The sequence below is a fragment of the Tachypleus tridentatus genome, chromosome 8 (genome assembly GCF_004210375.1).
Source record: "Tachypleus tridentatus isolate NWPU-2018 chromosome 8, ASM421037v1, whole genome shotgun sequence".
Lineage (NCBI taxonomy): Eukaryota > Metazoa > Arthropoda > Merostomata > Xiphosura > Limulidae > Tachypleus > Tachypleus tridentatus.
In genome coordinates this window covers 120621369-120643050 of record NC_134832.1, presented here as the reverse complement: position 1 = coordinate 120643050, position 21682 = coordinate 120621369, and the positions used below count along the sequence as shown (strand labels likewise).

The 21682-nt window shown below is 35.1% G+C and overlaps 1 protein-coding gene across 1 annotated transcript in view; it reads left to right on the top strand.

Moving 5' to 3' along the window:
• Positions 1-21682, top strand: part of LOC143223350 (uncharacterized) — a 79457-nt gene that overhangs the window by 21640 nt on the left and 36135 nt on the right. Inside the window, exon 3 of the mRNA XM_076451234.1 lies at positions 17346-17446. Coding sequence (XP_076307349.1) covers positions 17346-17446 — 101 coding nt within the window. The remainder of the gene's footprint in view (positions 1-17345; positions 17447-21682) is intronic.

Genomic DNA, 21682 nt, shown 5'->3' with positions numbered 1-21682 from the left:
TTAACGCCAAGTAAAGGAAAGCGTTGATAGACTGATAAAAATATTACATCTTTCATTGGCTCCGAAATCACGTGCACTAAAATCTTTGTAAATATCAGTCTCAAAACTATGACGTGATGATATGACATACTTCACCAAGTAAGATTTAGACAATAATAATTATTATAAGCGGGATATTTTATGTTTGTGATAATAACAGTGATATAACTGTAAATATGTGAAGATACGTAGTTACTTTGTAAAACAAATATTTGGTGTTTACAAACATCAAGTTTGTACATTCTAGTGAGAAAGGAATGTAAAGGTGAATATGTCATTTGATTCATAACTTGTCACTGAGTTAAAGTGGTTTTGAATCCCACTATCGGTAACTATGGATAAAGGCAAATCGAAAAATAAGACTAATTCTCTGTAAAGTTGGTCTATATCATAGTATATATATTATGTTCACCACAATGAACCTATGTTTAATGTTTGTACAGGTGTTTGAACAATATGTAGCGTTAAGTTACTAACTTATTCTTCCGGGTCACTCAGCTAGTGGACAAGCTGTTTTCCCCACCTACCTCTGAAACATTTACACAGAATTAACTGATACGTTCACAACCATTACTAGTTGAGATTATCCTATTATGTATTTATTCAATTTCTGACGTGTTTCCTGTACGAGTTCTGTACAGATTAGGAAATTTTGAAGTTTAACAATCCAGCCCTGTTTCTACGTTATGGACTTGTTCTTAGAAAACGCCTCGTGAAACTAGTCACTGTTACTTTGCATGACTCACGAAGAAAGGTATTTGAGGCGTGTATAACAGTTTATCTGTCCTTTCGTTTGTATATTCGCCTATTTTTCATTTTCATTAGTGATGTCTAATTATCTATCTGTCAAATAGCAATATATAACCAGCTGTCTGTCAAGTAATAATGCCTAACCAGCTATCTGTTGAGTAGCAATGTCTAATCAATTATTTATCAAGAAGAAATGTCTAACCAGCTACTTGTCAAGTATCAGTGTCTAACCAGCTACCTGTCAAGTATCAGTGTCTAACCAGCTACCTGTCAAGTATCAGTGTATAACCTGATACCTGTCAAGTATCAGTGTATAACCTGCTAATTGTCAAGTATCAGTGTATAACCTGCTAATTGTCAAGTATCAGTATATAACCTGCTATCTGTCAAGTATTAGTATATAACCTGCCGAGTGCCTTAATCACCGGGTCATGGCGGGCCCTACAGGAAAAAACAACAACATTAACATTGAGCGAGTTTTCGACTTCAGTCGGAAAGTTAGAACAAGCAAAGTTTATTGTTATCATTCAAATCTATTCTTTTTAAACTTCCGATTTATTTTGTTTGGTTGTTTTTCGTAATTAAGCACAAAGCTACACAATCTGCTTTCTATGCTTTGCTCACCACGGGTATCAAAACCAGAATTTTTGTAAGTCCGCAGACATACCACTATGCCACTGATGGGCACTTCCGATTGAATACGAAAAATCGCTCAATTGCATTTGTATGGTGCTAACTGTGACGGACTGCTTTTGTGCAGGATGTAGTTCTAAACGTCTGTGGAAATTAAGATATTTTAAAACAATACACTGCAGTGTCCATAAAGAAGATATCTGGTCAGTAGTCTAAACGTACCATTCCAGAAAAATAATGTTCCTTTAAGACATGTATCTAGTCTTCAAAGTTACTATATCAAAGTCCTTGAATTGCATACCGAAAGCTCAGATCTCAACGTAGTGTTTCAGTGCCGGGACTTGTTTTGGAAAGAAAAAAAACAAAAATATTTTTGTACACCTTAGTTGATAACACTTCTCTCAGAGTATCAGTTATTCAGTCAAAGGATAGTGCTATCCTGTATGATGGTGCAACTGGGTTCGAATTTACGTCTTCTGGCTGGAAGAAAACCTCTACACGAATTCCTGTTCATGGTGATGGACCTGCCAGGGACGGTTCTTCTCAAACTGTTTACCTAATCTGGGATTTGAACTTCCATCCTTATATTTGTCGTTAGAAAAACCCCATGAAAAGTGGAAGAGGCTCTTGGTATTTGAGATGAATGGTGTCTGTATCAGTACAACGTATTACTTTAGCCTTAAATTCCTATAAATATGAGAACTCAGGGTAACTTCTCAGAGTTATTTGGCCGGTGACAAACTTGTGCAGTCACCTGAGTGCCATTACCAATCATTCGCGATTGTTTTTTGTAGACACTAGATCTGGTTATAGGTCTACGAAATCCTGAAATTGTTGCATTGTATGGTTATCACAGTTAACATGTCCATGATAGGTGAGTTAGCGGGCTCTGAAACCCCTTTTAGGAATCCAAGGTGACAAAAGTCAATGGGCACTACATCAACTTGAAGGATTCCGTGAAAAATGGAGCCAATGGGTACTAAATTTTAGTGTGTGTGTTTTTATACATGGATACTTTACAGCCTTTTATGAGACCATGAAACACATCCGAACTAACAACGTTTTGCATCTTTTACATTATCTCTACCTCGTTTTCTTATTTTTCATTTATTGTTGGACAAGAGCTCGAGAAAAGGAATTATTGATACTTGCTGTCTGCCCTGAAACAGTAAAGAAACTTGGATTAGAGGACTTTCTCAGAGATCTGTCTTTGACACTTAGACCTTTTTCGAGGTATCATTCTATTGAGATCACCATATAATATCTTGAGTTCCTCCAGATGAATGATTACCATGGGAAAACTTCTCAGCATCTGAAGAAGGTAACAGTTTCTGAAATGCAGGACCACAATATTACAGTTGTCTGGTGCATTTCTGTTCACAACAATGGAAAATATGGCTGAACTTTTCATTCACACATCTTGTTTTCTCTGTGCCAGTGTAAAGACTCGCAACCACAATTGTTTAAAGGGTGAAACTCACTTCACCAATTTCTAACTTATAAATTCTAAATAATAAGCAAATTACATGATATTTACATTACAGACTTAAATATCATAGTTTTAAACGTCAATGTATATTACAGAATGAGATATATTTTTTGCATTATTTTGTTTAATTATTTATCAATTTACCCCAATTTATTAATTATAGTTGACTGCATAAAATATAGTTTAGGTATACGAGGTCTGTTCAAAAAATACGCGGACTGTTTGAATTGCGCGACTCCAGTTGGTTCCAGGGGAATCCGCTTGGTGTCGCTAGGTTCACACAGATCAGCTGATTACGACGCCATTTCCCGATTGCAGATATCTTCATTTGTGTATTAGCTACGCAGTTTTAAGTGAAGTGCGATTTTTTCGTTTGGCGGATTTCAGAATGAATGACCTGAAGGAGCAACGACTTGCTGTGAAATTTTGTGTTAAACTTGGAAACTCTGCGACTGAAACTTTTGCTATGCTTAACACGGCTTACGGTGATGTTGCTATGAATCGTACGGCATGTTTCAAGTAGCATGAACGTTTTAAGGATGGTCGACAGTTCATTGAAGATGATGAGCATCCTGGACGTCCTTCCACGTCAACTGACGACCCACACGTCGACAAAATCAACACCCTGGTGCGGGCAAATCGACGTCTGACTGTCAGGGAGCTTGCTGAAGAGTGTGGGATATCAGTTGGATCTTGTTACGAGATTTTGACCGAAAAATTGAAGATGCACCGCGTTGCTGCGAAATTTGTGCCTCAGAACTCGTGAGTTTTTGGCCAAGCACTCGATCACTGTTCTTTCCCACCCCCCCTACTCACCTGACCTTGCTCCTTGCGATTTTTTCTTGTTCTCCAAACTCAAAAGACCCTTGAAAGGAAGACGATTTGAGACGATTCCCGAGATTAAGGCAAATGCGACGAAGGAGCTGGAGGACATTACAAAAGAAGCGTACCAGGACTGTTTCAACAAGTGGAAACACCGTTGGGATAAGTGTGTGAGTTGGGGAGGAGAGTACTTTGAAGGGGTCCCAGACCTGTAACTTCTAAATAAAGTACATTTTGTTTTATGACGTCAGTCCGCGTATTTTTTGAACAGCCCTCGTATAGATACCTAAAATATAGTTTAAACACAATAATATAGTTTATAGCAGTTCTACAATAGGAGTAAAGCTTTACTATAAATATCCTCCAATGAGTTAATTATTAGTTTACGGATTTACGGTGCTAAAATCCGGGGTTCATTTTTTTTCAGAGTTGATAGAGCGTAGGTTGTCCAACGTGAAGCTTTATCTAAAACAACCATGTCACAAATACAAAAGTACAATAATAATAATAATTATCAGAGAGTCTTAGTATTTTTCAGGAGAAAGCAACGTATTTGCCTTTTCTAAATAATATTAACCATTATTATAAAGAAAATACAAAACATTATTCAGAGATAATACAAGCGAGCTCTATAGTATAGCAAACGAATTATGAAAAATAAGAAGTCATTACTTATGTCAATGTTAATTTTAACTGAGGGCATAAAAATCTTGGTTTCAGTTCCCCACAGAGGACACAGGAGATGTGATTTTGCTCTAAAAATAAAACAGAGTTGTAAATGTATTCTGCATATGTTATAACGGTCACTGTACAAATAATAAAATATTAGGTGAATTCAGTATTGTCTTAAAGTACTTCAGATTAAATACAAGTATTAATCTATCTAAATACGACTTTCCTAGTGTGTATATATATTTACACAATTTTAAAAGGTTTTAGATCAGAGAAGGAACCTAGCCCCCCTCCAGGCTCTCTCAGTCGTTGTTTACATTTACTTAATTGTCTTGTGAAGACATATTTTCCAATTTGCTCCATTGTTCCAACTATCAGTGACTGAGACATTAAAGGACCTCTTGATATGGTTCAATCGATGCTTCTCGTGATAGTAAGGATCATGATAGTGTCGTTTGCACCTCTGAGCTTTGAGATATTGATTATCAGGGTTCATACGATTCTTATTCCAAATCTTGTCTTACGTAGAACGATTAGAAGAAAACGCATTAACAGTAAACTTTAAATAGCATGACTTATGATGAGGCATGCAAACTGGTTACATCAGCACTAAAACAGAGCCATTCTGCAGCTATGGTTCTACGTTTTCATAGTATATTAAGACTCCGTATTTCTCTTTGAACTGTTCAGTGAATAAATTTATCTGCATCACTGTTTCTCTGCTGCTTGTCACATTCTAAAGTGGTCCATATGGCCAGAAAAAGTAAGGTTCTGCTCTTACCCATTGGGAATGACGACATCTGCTAGTGGCACAATGCCCTTTACAACATGAATAATTCACAGAGATTAACAAGTTTATAGCTAAGCACAAAGCTACACAAAGAGCTATCTGGGTTCTGCTCACTACGGGTATTGAAATACAGTTTATAAAGTTGTAAGTTCACAGACATCCCGTTGTGCCACTAGTAGGAGGAAGTGTCCACAGCAAACATTTAAGTGGTGCTGTTGTTATTGGGTTCTCAAAGGGTTAGACACGCTCTTGTTATAACAACAAAACGGCACTTGCATTGGTATTCACTTTAAAAAAAACTGATTAATATTCCAACCAGGAAGCCACAAAGATTGACTGACTTACCAAGGAAAAAATGAAAAAAAAAGGGAGCTGAAAAGATTAAGCAGTTAAAAAACCCTTGTAGACCTCTGCAGAGGTTGAAAATGTCTTTTTTTTTCTTCACTGGAATTTACGAGGTCTTCATCCTCATCTAGAATATACCAAAGTTATGACCAACAGAGACATGAATGCCATATTTTTTAATAATAAGTTCAATGCCATTATAAACAACTTTCTACTATAGTTGCAACAACCTTCACATTGATGACTTTCAGATTTGTTGTTAGCCATATAATCTGATGTATAGTTATGAGTAGCAGCTACAAATTGCCCTCAATAAAATACGCAGGTAGGTTACTGTAAACAGGTATACATTGTCACTGTTTAAAACAGTATGGCACTATTTATGATACATGTAGGGATTGCATTGTTGTCTCCAGCTCTTCCTTGTAGGCGCAAAGATGTTTATAATGGTTTAGAAAGAACTAGCGAAAGTACCTGGATTCGCTCGAGTTATTAGGTTCATTCATTACAGATAACTATGTCATTGTGCATATTCTGAACTCATTTAGTATGAAAGAATAACGTATATACTTTTATTGCTTCTTTACAGTATATGGCCTGTTTATAAAGGCAACCTTTCCTCTGATTTTTTTTCCAATTTTAAACTTAAATAATAAATACAGCCAATAAAAAGCAAACCCTTAATTAACATAGCCTTTAAATTGGAGCCCGGCATTGTCAGACGGTTAAGGCGCTCGACTCGTAATCTGAGGGTGACGGGTTCGAATCCACGTCGCACCAAACGTGCTCGCCCTTTCAGCCATGGGGGCGTTATAATTGATGGTCAAACCCACTATTCGTTGGTACAAAAGTACCGCAAGATTTGACTGTGGGTGGTGATGACGAACTTCCTTCCCTCTTGTCTAACACTGCTAAATTAGGGACGGCTAGCGCAGATAGCTCTCGTGTAGCTTTACGCGAAATTCAAATTACGATTCGAGTGCCTTAACCACCTGGTCATGCCTGACGAGGTCCAGCATTAGGCGAAAGAATCTAGTCGGTACTGAATAAACCAGATGTGGTATACATGACATGTTTTTCGCCCTGCCCCCCAGTACAGCGGTAAGTCTATAGATTTACAACGCTAAAATCAGGGGTTAGATTCCCCTCGGTGGGCTCAGCAGATAGCCTGATGTGGCTTTGCTACAAGAAAACACTCGCTTTATATTGTTTTGATTTTAAAATTTCATGGTTTGTTTATTTTATAGCAAAGCAACATTGGGCTATCTACTGTGTCCACCACATGGAATCGAACTATGGATTTTAGTGTGGCAAGTCTACAGACTTGTACCTTTTTGTAAAGCGCAAAGCTACACAACGAGACATCTGTGCTCTGCCTATCGCGGGTATCGATCGAATACTGATATTTTTTTAGCGTCATGAGCCAAAAAACTTACCGCTGAGCCACCACGTGACTTTAGCTTTATTGTATAAACTTTATCGGAAAGCCAGCCAAAACAATCATTGACTATAATACTTATAAGACTACACTAGAAGGTGTGCATAAAACACCAAAGTTTTGAAATATTATGAAGAAATTCGCATTTTATTGTTACCTTGTTTCTTTAAACATTTTACAGTAAATGTAAATAGCGGTTCTGAATTTTTGTTGTCATGAGGACAAGCGAAATACAGAAAAATCGATAAGTTTTAGTCCTCGTACATTTATATTTAGTAATCGTGAGAACTTGGTTCATATTTCCTTTTTTTCTCATGCTTCTCGAAACCTATATGTGACACATTTATATGCAAAAACGGCTCGTTTGGGCTGAGAAAAAGGAACGCCTTTATACCTATATTAATATAATAAATAAAATTATATATTCAAACATCTAATACCGCCCTCTACATTTCGACACACAGTTACACAACCCCTTTCAAACATGTGGTCAGCTTCCGGTCAGTTACCTCTTTCTTTGTGAACCTGACGATGACCGAAGAAGGTCGAAACGTTGTTCGCTCTTCTATGTAAAGTGTTTTCTCAGCCCAAACGAGCCGTTTTTGCATATAAATTTCTCAACAAGTGGGTTTCTCGTCATCACTGATTACTATATGTGACACATATTTTTCTAAAGTTACGCCTGAGTCAACATCCAGTAGCGTTTTGAGAATTTCGAACGAATGAAGTTTAAATAATATTATTATATCCACTTGCTTTTGACACACTTTTCGGATATACTTTTGCTTTTATAACAAGCGCCTTTACAAGTTACAAATACAATCATTTCTGTCTGCTTGCTTTGACCCGGCATGGCCAGGGGGGTTAAGGCGTTTGACTCATAATCTGAGGGTCGTGGGCTCGAATCCCGGTCGCACCAAACATGCTCGCCCTTTCAGCCGTGGGGGCGTTATAATGTGACGGTCAATCCCACTATTCGTTGGTAAAAGAGTAGCCCAAGAGTTGGTGGTGATGACTAGCTGCCTTCCCTCTAGTTTTACACTGCTAAATTAGGGACGGTTAGCATAGATAGCCCTCAAGTAGCTTTGTGCGAAATTCAAAAAGCAAAAACAAACAATCTGTTTGCTTTATATCCATCAGGTGTCAACAAGCGATCGTCGCATATGGCCATATTCATTGTTTGTTTGTTTGTTTTGGAATTTCGCACAAAGCTACTCGAGGGCTATCTGTGCTAGCCGTCCCTAATTTAGCAGTGTAAGACTAAAGGGAAGGCAGCTAGTCATCACCACCCACCGCCAACTCTTGGGCTACTCTTTTACCAATGAATAGTGGGATTGACCGTCACATTATAACGCCCCCACGGCTGGGAGGGCGAGCATGTTTGGCGCGACGCGGGCGCGAACCCGCGCCCCTCGGATTACGAGTCGCACGCCTTACGCGCTTGGCCATGCCAGGCCCCGGCCATATTCATACAAATAAGTTAAACCTCTGTCTCTTTTGGATTACAGCAATAGAGATGAGTAGAATTAAAAATTTGTTTCATCTGCGAACACACGTAATAGCACTAGGACCATAATTCTGCAATAGTTAAAATAACTTAAAAGGGATAAAAAACGCGAAAATGGACAAAATATGTCACACAATGTTTTTTAACAAGTTAAATTATGAATAAAAATGAATTGGAGAAATAAGTTCTTGAAAGGAGCTCATGAGCCAGTTGGTGTTTGATTCTAAGATACAAGATAGCAGTACAGCTTCCAGTAGTTATAAAGATACCCTTGAATGTTTGAGGAATAATTAAATCTGATTATATAATTACATCTAATTTTAAGCTTACAAATGTTAAATAAGTCTGCAGGCTTATACCGCTAGAAAACGAGTTTCGATACAACACAGATAGCTCACTGTGTAGCTTTTGCTTGACTACAAACAAACCATACAAATATTATTACTCTTTGTTTGAAATATAAACTAACTTGATTGATATTTTATAATTTTTATTTGTTAATTTATTTAACCGCGGCGTTTAACTGTTTATATGTACATATAGGGTATATATTTGTTAGTGTGTTTTTTAACTTTGTGACTGGATATTATTAGAACTACTAACCAACTCATAGTTACAACTGCACAATGGACCTTGATCACTCAGTAATAAGTTTGAAGGTTTGGAACGTTAAAGTTCTAGGTTAGAATACCATTGTGGCTACAAAATAAATAGTTCTTTGTGCAACTTTGCTCTTAACAACAAAAAATGATAATTTTAGTTCGTTCCTGTCTTGCGAAACAAGTTTGTGTATGAATATCGACGTGATCAGGATCTGACCAACAAGAGTAACTCCATGCTGAAATCAGAAGTCTTAATCCCAATGTCAGTGCAACAGTATGTGTTAATTCAAGATAACTAACAATCACCAGAAGACGTGCCAATTGGTCCTGCTAAAAATTTTAAAAAAATCCACACAATACTTTGATAATATACATAGTTAAAATAAAAATTCGTAATTGTAATGATAGTAACTGATCAGACACTTGAACACATTATATTATGAACAACACCTCACACAAAAATTAGCAGTTGGCAATTAAAAATCCAGTGTTAATAAGTCTCCGGTTTTATCTCACATATGTGTTTGTATATAATCTTAATTATGTGAGAGAAACCCAAAAGTATTCGCGTTCTTGTTACATTTTAGATAAAAAGTCCAAACCTAAGTACTTCATTATAGTTTCTATCTCGAGCAAGCAAATAAGAGAATCTCTCACAAACGCTTTTAGGAAACAAATAAACAGCATTATTTGATCAATACCTTTTACGTAGAAATTAGAACGAAACTGCAAACCATCTGACTTCAGTGGGATACATTTAAGGTTTTTAATACGCCGATTCAGAATATATACTGGAATAAAGTTTACAGAAGACAGAATTCTACACACTCAAATGTTGTAAATATAGAATGACACGTTTTTAGCAAAAGTCGATACTAAACTGTCGTCCATAAATTATTTTGGATAATATTCTCAGTCATTAGTCTATTTAGTTGATAGAGTTGAAACTAATTTTTAGCAAGTCATGGTGTGGAAAACGTTATATCAGCACTAGAATTATAAATATCGAAGAGGTAAGAAAAAACAAAAAGCAACAAAAAGCCTGAGTGTTGTGTTGGTTCCGGCTGGAAAAAAAAAAAAAAACAGCGTTAGTTACGTGAGTTACATAAAATACGTGGCGTTTATTATCCAATATTACCTCTATCAAAAAATAATAATTTAGTTCTCGTAAAGATAGAGATCAACCTGAATTATGTTCGTTTTATAAAATATAATATTTTTTTAAATAAATAAATACAAATATCCAGTGGTTTATAACGTAACTTTGATAGAAGGCGATTTTACAGAATGATAAATATTTTATTTCATCTTACGGAAAAATATTTTTGATTGGAGTAAGATTTTATGCATTTATTTCGAACAATATTTTATATATATGTATTCTCGTTACACCAAACATGTTCGCCCTTTCAGCCATTAGTCAATCCCACTATTTGTTTGTAAAAGAGTAGCCCACGAGTTGGCGGTGGGTGGTGATGACTTGCTGCCTTTTCTCTAGTCTTACACTGGTATATTAGGGACGGCTAGTGCAAATATTCCTAGATTAGCTTTGCGCAAAATTCAAAACCACACCAAACTTGAGTAATAATTTCGTTAATACATCCTTGTACAAATTAATTGAAACAAGACGGAAAATTACGATTTTTTCAATTTTTTACGTTTTATTTCTGAGAATCCAAAAATTACTCACAAATTAATACATGATGTGACCGTCTTTATTTTTCAAAAGATCATTAAACCGCTTTGGCATCGAGTCCACGAGCTGACTGCAATGTTTACTCATTTTTGGATCGCGGTACCACACTTCGATGTACTGTGGTCCTTGCATCATACCTTATACGATATATAAGCCTCCGACGCCATAGTGGCTGAAAAATCCTCAAAATATCTTCTTCAAGGGATGTTTTACGAACTGATTGATGTGAGATCCTCGAAGTTTCTCACCTGGAGATCTGCGAATATGCAGACTTCTTTGACCCTGTACGAAGAAATGACTCTCGTCACTGAATAACACCTTCCTCCATTGTTCTTGCGTCCAGTTCTTGTATTTCAGACCCCACTGATACAGTTTTTTCTTCATTGAGTTGGTAAGAAGTTGTTTTTGACTGGTCTCCTTGCCCTTCTAAAGCAATTTCGAATGACGTAATGTTCCTCAAAATTTCGTCATATATCCCAAAAATAGATCGACCGTACTGCAAAACACAGCTAATGACGCCGTCTGTGTAATAAAAATGACTATTCAAGGAAATCAACCGGTCCAGCGAGCCTACACCGGCCGCCATGTTGAAAATATTGTAAAATTACCATTTGTTTCAATTAATTTGCACAAGGGTGTATATTCATGTATATATTGGAAGGGTGGTAAAAGAAATAAGCTTCTATATCTACAATCTCTGATTTCAAGCAACTTGCACGTAAAAATTGTCACCCGCTAGTACAGGGGTAAGTAAGTCTACGGATTTACAACGCTAAAATCAGGGGTTCTATTATCCTCGGTGGACTCAGAAGAAAGCCTGATGTGGCTTTGTTATAAGGAAACACACACACACACGTAAAAATTAATGTTTAATAAGCATTGACTTTTTGAAAATCTCGTACTCGTAACTAAGCTGGTAGAAATCAGAAACACAGCTTTGCAAAATCCTCTTTTTTAATATTATGACTTACTTACCTAAGAATAAAATTAGTGTAGTAACAGCAAAAGACGATGCGTTATGCAATAACAAGTACACTTTTTTGAATGATTATTTTGTGACGTCCGGTAACAGAGTTATTACAGATGTCAGCCCTGTGATGCGTGAAGTGACGTCTTTTCTGGTTTGTAGAGAAATTCGGTGCACGATTACGTTTAGCGTTTCGTGAAGAGTTGTGGGGTTATTGTACTGAATAATTCTAATCGTGTGTTGCTTACCTCAGCTTTTCACTGACCTCATAGAATCATTTACGTAGCTGAGTAAATTTTGATTTTACCTGCTGATTATAACACTAATTTATGAATAACGCCCACTATTTTTTATTCAACTGGTTTTTAGCCTTCTATCTCTTAAGTGTTTTTATCATCGTTATCTTTTGAATCTCTTGTTTTGTTTTTGTTTGTTTGTCTTTTGAATTTCGCGCAAAGCTACACAAGGACTATCTGCGCTATCCGTCCCTAATTTAGCAATGTAAGGTTAAAGAGAAGGCAGCTAGTCATCACCACCCACCGCCAACTCTTGGGCTACTCTTTTACCAACGAACAGTGGAATTAACCATCATATTATAACGCACCCACGGCTGAAAGAGCGAGCATGTTTGGTGCGACAGGGATTCGAACCCGCTACCCTCAGATTACGGATCAAGTCCCATAACCACCTGGCCATGACGAGCCTACTGAATCTCTTAGAGGCCTTTTTAGTTGGTTTTTTTTTTTCAAATATGTTGCTCGCTATTAAAATTACAATATTATTGTTTCATTTATTTTAGCTAATGGTTCTATAGTTTCAAAAATGTATTCAATTAAAGTCAAAATACTTTTTCACCTCTCGATTTTCATCTAATGCTAATTTTTTTTACGTTTCCTGGATTCCTGTTGTTTGTTTCGGGTATGTGTGCAAAGCTACACAAGGACTATCTTCGCTAATCGACCTTCATTTTGAGCTGACTGATAGGCGAAAGAAGTGGACTAGTCAAAGTAAACAGCATCCACCACCAGATCTTGAGCTGTTCTAATCAAACAGTGACATTAGACGTGAGGTACGAGACACAGCACTGCGGTAATGGGATAGGAGCCGTGAATCCTCCAATCTATAGACCGTTACATATTTCTTGCTAAATATATTCTTGTGTCCCCAACTTCCTTTGTCACTATGCTTTCTACCCACCTGCCCCTATTTGTTACCCAATCACCGGTGACTCAGCGGAAAACCAGTGAACTTATAACGCTAAACCTCGAATTTCGATATCCGCGATGGGCAGAGCATGGATACCCCATTGTGTGGTCTTGTGGTTTACAATAAACAACCCATTTTTTCTATTCGAATTTTAAAAGTTCTTGAAACACTTAATAGAAATTTCTATTCGAATTTTAAAAGTTCTTGAAACACTTAATAGAAATCTTAACTAGCTAACAAGCTTCTTTAACATTCATACGAGTTTCTTAATGGTTTCAACATGTATCTTACTCAAGGTATTTATGTTTTTATTAGAAGCAAATATTTTAAGCCGTTAATGTATACATATATATATATATATATATGTAGTTTTAGAGTCATCACATAAATTACAGACGAGTAACACTGAAGTACCAGCTACTGTGTGCGAAGGGTAGCACGTGACTTCTGATAGCACAGGCCACATACACAGCGGCAGATAGATTTAATCTCTATTCGCAAGCCTCATTTGTGAAATAATGCCAGTAACAATAAAAGCAAATGTGAGTGAATTTTTTAAAAAAGTAACTCACCGTCAGCATGCAGCCAGCTGTAAGAGAATACTTGATCTCAATGAAAGAGTAAAACCAAGAACGTAAGTGGAAAATGAGTGAAATAAATAAAAATTATATCCTGAAGTTGGCTTTCCAGTCTCCACAGTTGTCAGTAATCTATAAGAATGTTTGCTTGTTATCTTTAGAGTTTGGGTCCTATTTGTTTATTGTTTTATAAACAATGCAATTTTTTATGTCTTATGTTAAAAGATGTCTTGGAAATGCACTCAAAGTAAAAAAACTACTGTTGTTACGCTGACTCCTGTTACATGTTAGTTACTTTTGTGTAATCGATAAATACATCGACATATAAATATCGTATCGATTTTGATCTTAACGTGGTTAAAAAGTCAATCGTATGAGCTCTTCTAGATATCCATCAAAGAGAGGGAGAGAGAAATGATGTTCCTAAACTTTCTGATACAATTTCATAATTCCTAGATGGCATTTCAAGTTCCATCGCCAGTTGAATAACTTTCTTTGAAGATGCTCGTTTACTTTGTTTTAGCCTAACTGCTGTATTCTGTTCCACTTACTATATACAAGTATATATCACCTATGAATTGGTAGCATGGAATATCTGGAGAAAATCATTTGGCAAGTCCTTCTATGTTTTTAGCAAGCGCTGCTAAGGCTTGGTACTTCCTTCTTACTCTGCTTTAAATTTTACTTTAAAGAATTCCTTTCGAGATGATACTTCAAATGTGTTTGAAAAGGCAGCCATTAACCTATGGTAGTTGTGGCAGCTGTCTGTTGGAATATTGCTTAACATTGTTAAAGCTGGTTCTTTTAAATGTGTTGTAAAATCAATACCTTGCTCTTTATTGCTCCATCCATTCACTTTGGCAACGGGTTCGAACTGCGCATAATATGCCCTCTTGGCAGCATAATCTGTTGGTTTCTCGATTTATTGATGTTGTTGAATAAACCTGCTAAATAAAGTATAAATTGATGAGTTTATGGTGTACTTGGAGTAATCATAGATGGCTCAGCAACAGTGGTAACAAGTGTAAACCAGATGGATTCTCCTACTCCATTTTGCATAAGTAATGGTTTTGAGGTTGAAATTTTTGAATAGATGAGAAGAAAGCTGTGGTAGATTTGGTTTTGCATTTGCCAATTCAGTTTTCAGATGTTTTTATCTTGCTCTTTTATCGATCTTATTATCTTCTTTGATGTTATTGTTAGTATATTTTTATACATTACCTATGGCATTTTCAGTTTTGTCTTTGATTAAATTGATGTACTGCTCATAACTGTAGTTTTAGGTCTTATTTCTGTAATTCCTCTCTCTTTTCCATCTCCTTATTCTCGATCTTCTTTTAATTCTCTGTATCTTTCTTCTTGATGTTATTTTAATTATCTTTTCTCAATTTTCTTTTAAATTTCTGTCTCTTTTGTATTAATATTATATCCACTCTGAGTTCCATTACATTTTCGATCTCTCTTCGATCATAAGTCACCATTTCGAAGTTGATTGCGAATATTATTTTTACCAACATAAGTTTACTCCTGGCATCAATGTTGTAACGTGTCTGATGTTGGTCAGGTTCTTTCGGAATTTTCTATAAAAAAAAGTAGAATGTAAAATTCTAAATAATAACGAATTTTATTTCTTTAACTAGAAATTTGAACAGTTAACTCAAATGATGTCCACTATTAACTGTAAGCTTTCAAAAAAATGCCAATAAGACAATTAAATTTGTTCATTAATTTTCTAATATCTATGATACTTTTCGTTTCTTTTTTTCCCTGGAAAGCACAAATATAATATTACAAAATTGAAGTGACTAACTGATCAACAAATTCAATCAGATAATAATCCACTACAAACTCATGGTAACTGACTGACAGAAAAAAAAAAAAAAATCATCTGTTTTATCTCAACTAGCTCACCCAGTTTAAAAACTTTTAAGAAAAAAATCCTATCACGCTACGACAAACCTCTCTCTGGCTAACCAACAACACAAGTATATATGTTTATTTATAAACATCTAGGTTAAAATAATAATAATGGACATTCAAATAGATAATACTGTTTGTTTTCTGTTCACATGATTGCACACCAAACGAAGCAATAAAGCCAAAGCATGTTTTAAAGTCGTTGCCCTATTCATAACTTCAAATTTCACTTTCCGGTTTCTTGGGATAAATTCTTTGAGCGAAAATTCAAAATATCGTAGCTCAAACTAAATTACAATAAAAAAAGTTCTTAATAAAAACAAGTGAAAAATACTATGTACTTTTCTAACAAATAATATTCACAATAAATACGCGTGTTATGCATGACTGCATTTATTTTATATGTATATAATTCTTTATATATATATATATATATATACTAGACTCCCCATAGTTTGAGAAGAAATAATCCCGAGGGAAATTTTTAATGTGTTCAAACCCAACAAAACTCTTTCCCCTCAACCACTTCACGTTACACTTCGTAGCGAATTTCTAATGTTCGTGCGTCTGGTTAACTGTTTACATAAGGTACACACAAGTAAATGTTTGCCTCACATATCTTGAGCAGCAGGTATCTCACGTTTTCTAAAGAAATCAAAATGTAGATGTGTGAGACCACGAAAAATAAATGTGTAGTTGATCTAAAATCTAAGCTAAGTTGTTAGGGAACGTTTTAGTGTTCGTTGACTCACTCCAGTAATTTTTCGAGGTTAAGCCTAAAGCTTATTAACTGTCGAAGTTTTAAGATGTTACACCATGACTTCTTTTACCAAATATGTAAACAAGAGTTATTTATACTCTCAAATTCTATTCTAAGCTAAACTTCACAATAAAACCAGCATTCATAAATATGCATATATTTATATATAAAAAAGAAACTTTAGGACAAAATCAATAACAGAAATTAATTCTAATCAGAAGTAATACGCATTTTTTTTTTACATTTTATTCATGTATTGTTATGAGATAACCGAGTGATATACTGAATATTAATGTTTAAAAAAGTAGAAAAACATGAATGTTTCAATAAAATGCTTTTTTTTACTAAATGTTGTATTTTTCAGGTTTTTTTCAGTGTTCCATACACTTCCATCTATCACTTAAAAAATCACACACACACACACACACACACACATATATAATAACCATAAATTTTCAAGCCATAAACAAAACATATTAAAATTAAACAAAATACGCTGCATATTTTAAAAAGATGCTAGGGTGCAAGCTACAACTTGGGATTATAAAATGTATCCTAGATGTTTCCAATAAATTCATATTTTATGTATAACATTATTTGTATTATGTAAATTAAATAATACAAACACTTATTATTATGAACACTTTCTTGTGCAGAAATTGTACTGTTTAGTTATAATGATTGAAGTCTATTCGTTTGTTAAAAGTTAAGCACAAAACTACAGAATAGGCTGTCTCTTCCCATCAGGCCTATAGAAACCCGTTTTCTGGCGTTGGAAGTCCGCAGACATTCCGCTGTACCATTAGGGAAAGAGCTAATGATTAGGGTAAATTATTGAATATAATTTATTTTTAAATATATTAACCCTTGAATATTCTTCATGTTTGCTTAGAGATTCGAAGGCCATTCTGCTGAGTTCAAGGATCTCTTTCAATCATTATACATTTACAGATGAAAAGGAAGTAATAAAACCAGATAAGCAATGAAATAATAAAAAAAATTGTTTAGTAAATCAGAAAAATCGACACGTATCAGTATGTAAAGAAACAAACTAATGATATAACGTGACTGATGTTATCAAATAAATTAGTGGCATTGTTTGTAATTATTACAACTTAATGTTCACTTCGTTAGGGTGGATTTAAGCTGGAACTTCTGGGCAAGAACGAACGACATCTGTTGGACTTAACCCACACAACTGCAGAGAGCAACTACATCGGAGCAGATGACACAACGTAAGTTAAACATATAATTTATTATCTCATGTACCAAAACATGAAAACAGCTGGTTTGAAATAAAAATAAAGTTTCAATATTTATTATCAAGAATTTGTCCATAAGGAACTGCAGACCTTTAAATGAATATGCAACAACTCTATGGTACAGTGCCATTGCTCACTAAAAAATAGTCCAATTAATTTTTTAAAGAAACTATCAAAGTTGGATAAACTCGTTGTTCAATTTACTATAAAAGTTCGGACCTTTCCGGTTTAGATTAATATTCACATATCTATTTGGATGATATAATTTTAACAAGTCAGTTATGGAGGAATATATTTACTATCCTAGATTTTTTTTTTTTTTCGTTTTTGAGTAAATTTTAACATTTAAGTTTGTTTTTGAATTTCGCGCAAAGCTACTCGAGGGCTATCTGTGCTAGCCACCCCTAATTTAGCAGTGCAAGACTAGAGGGAAGGCAGGTATTCATCATCACCCACCGCCAACTCTTGGGCTACTCTTTTACCAACGCATATTGGGATTGACGCATTATAACGCCCCCACGGCTGAAAAGGTGCCATGGGGATGCGATTCTGCGACCCTCAGATTACGAGTCGTACGCCTTAACCCACCTGGCCATGCCGTGCCTTTAAGTTTATGAATTTTTTTTCCTCTTCACTAATTACCTCAACTTTATATCACATGACAAATGTAGTTCTAACATATCACTGAAGCAAATAACAAAGAAAAATAACGATGGAAATATATTCTTCACTTTGGAAAATAATACAGAAACAATGCACAAGACTTCTCCAGAAAAAATGATTTATTCAGCGATATGAATATGATTTCTAGCAGATACTAAGGTAAACTTTACACTACTTCGATGGAAAGGTTTTTATTTGTTTGAGTGTGTGTGTTTTGTTATAGCAAAGCCACATCGGGCTATCTGCTGAGCCCACCAAGAGGAATCGAACCCCTGATTTTAGCGTTGTAAATCCGTAGACATACCGCCGTACTAACGGGGTGTTTATTTGTTTGAAGTTAAGCAAAAAGCTACACATGGGGTTTATCTGTGCTCCTTCACCACGATTATCGAAACCCCATTCTAGCATTATAAGTCCGCAGACCTACCGCTGTACCACTGGGGGCGGTCAGTTGAGAGGTTGTATAATATTCCACGTTACTTAGAGAAGTAACAGAATTAAAGACATTGAAAACGATCATGTAAGTATACGAATTGGGTGTATTTAATATTTTATATTTGACTGATTGAAAGATTATTTATTGTAATTGTATAAAATAAAAAAAAAACGCTTAAAGTAAAATGACACGTGATTGATCAAAGTAATTGCAGTATAGTTGGGAAAAGAAAGGAGACATGATGCAGATTTTAGCTAAATACTCATAATTAGTAGTCTAGGAAAGTAGCGTGCGCGCTTTTTAAATATGGGTTTTGTTGCGCCCTCCCCAGCATCCCTCAACCTATTTGTGTATATACTGTGCATGTCACTTTAATATGCTAATTGTTGTTACTATATTATATAACAATAGAAATTTTTATAACTTGTTCATTTTTAAATTTGTACCTCGGATCTAAGGCACCAGTACTAGCAATACTCATTCTGAGCTGAAGTCTACCAGAGAATATTAGAAGTATTTGAGTTTGAAAGGTTTATATGTTGAATTCGTGCGAACCTATTCGATTATTATTTGCACTGAGTAGCCATTAATTCTGTAGTGATGGACAAGAGAGAATACAGCTAGTCAATACAACTTACAGCTAATTTATGTAATATGTATGTTAGACTGAATAGTGACATTTTGCTGTCACTCTTAGAACGTACCCAATGTGCTCAAAGTTAGAAGCGTGTTTGTTTTTTCGAGGGGAATGGATAACGTCGCAAACCTCGGATTCACTCACCATCCTGACAGACTAACTACTGGGCATTACTCGCAGTGTTTTCACTTCACGTTGTTGTCTTTCAGGGACCAAATAACCACAAATCGGTAATAAGTCATTATTAGCATATGTCTTCCAGTTGGTTAGTGGTAAGTTTACTAGCTGATAATTCTGAAATCTGAGGTTCGATTTCTTGGCAGTCCTACTTTCTTTTAGTGTTACAAAAATCGTTTAACAACAGCATTTCCAGATGGAAAACAGAACAAAATTGATCAATTTCCGTACATTTGGGAAATGTATGGAGGCCTGTTGCAGTTTTTCTTGCTTATCATCCATTAGCATCAATGTTATTAATATTCAGTACACTGGGCAACTGGGGAAGCTACAGTCTTCCATTCCTTATCCATTTTGATTTTGCCACAAAACAGGAAGTCATACTTTTAAAAATAAGTATGTAGACTTCTGATCTGATCATTAATCTGGGATTAATCAAATCAGATAACACATAAATGTCATATTTGAAAAGAAAAAAGCATAAGCGGCTGGATAACAGCTTCCTTGTAAGAATCCCTCGTAGTGTTGCAAATGACATGGTTTTATTTAACCCAATATGGGTCAAATATTTTCAGCCCAGCATGGTAGCTGAGATAAACTTACTAACTAGATACATAATCTGCTAGATAATTTGTATATATTTGAGTTTCTTTTCTGGATCCTACGTGTGAAGACTTCATGAAGTCCTGAGCAAACTTTTTGATTCACTTCTCAGGTACAGACTGAAAAGTGATGTCAAATGATTAAATTCACCACAAGCATAGTCCACGTAACACATAATGTCTTTCATATAGTGGTTACCATGGGTTGTCAACATTAAATTGTTAGCACAAGATAGATCCTCGATGGCCAAACTAGTGCAACAAATTCTTAGCACATTCCACAGTTTGTTCATTCTCTTGACATAGGTTTGCAGCAACAGCCTTCAATTTAATTTATTAATGGTACACTGGCTTTTTCACATTTTGCAAAAGATTCCAGTAGTTTATCAAAAATTCCATTAGTAGCTTCTTCAGAAAATTTAACTATATTAATAACAACCACATTGGTTTTTCAAATTTGCACAGAAATGGCTGGTTAAAAATAGAAGAATATGTAATGCCATTCATTACTATAGAAAATGGAATGTATTTAAGACCATCCACCAACAAGAAGATAAGGTATTGACCAATACCTTGTCTAGCAACATATGCAGCCATCTGTTTCTTCAAGTTTTGCATTACTTTTTGGACTTGGATAAAACAAGTATTTGACAAGGTTCATTAAATAATCAAAGAATATTATAGATCATGCTCCACAAAAAAATCTACTGAGTTTCAACAAAAGTCACTTGTTCTGTAACTGATTTTTTAAAGTGCTGCTTTGTTGGTTTAGTTTTAGCTGAGGTAATTATCCAAACTTAAGTTATAGGTGCTTTCTGCCTTTCTTGTTTTTCAACAGCCTGATGATTACAGTCCTGTTCACAAACTATTATGTACTTCTTATTTTGACTTGCAGAGATTTTGCTTGATTTTGATATCTTATACCTCTTTACTAGCATTAGCTACTTCCTAATTGGCTAATTCACATACTTTAAACTCTGTTGCACGTGAGATAATGGAAATTAAAATCATTGCATCATCATTTATATGATAAGAGGGGAAAAGTGTGTAAAATATTAATTATAACTTATTACATATAATTCCAACTACAAATGAAGTTGTTGAGAAAAGAAAGTAAATCCTTTGTAAGTGAGCAGAAATACTAAAAGAATGAAAAGTAAACATAACATAACAGAATATAACCCAATTTGGTGATATACAGATTTAAATTTGAACATTTCTATAATAGGGGAAAATATTTGACCAGTTTCCATTGTGAATTTTTTTAACAATGATACATCAAGATGAGTGTATTAAATTAACAAAGACTATGATAGTTCTTACATCTGAGAAACTGTCGAACAGCATTTGTCAATACTAAAAGAATGTATAAAAGTTTGACATTAAGTGATGAGTATGTGATTGATGTTTGAAATTTTTGCCAAACTTTTGTAACATCTAGAGCAATATGAAATGCTAGTTAGCCGTATGATTATTGAGTTTTTAGTTTCAGTTAATTGAATGTGAAGTAATGCTATATTACTTGATACAGTTTGTTAATCAGTTAATTTAGTGTTGTGATAATCGAGTTTGTTTCAATGAAGATATGAGAAGACTAGAAGATAGGTGAAATTGTTGAATTTGTGAGAACTAAGACTCAGGAAGAATTGGAGTTGTTAGATTAGTGTCTTGGAAGAGTGTTCACCCCTAACAAT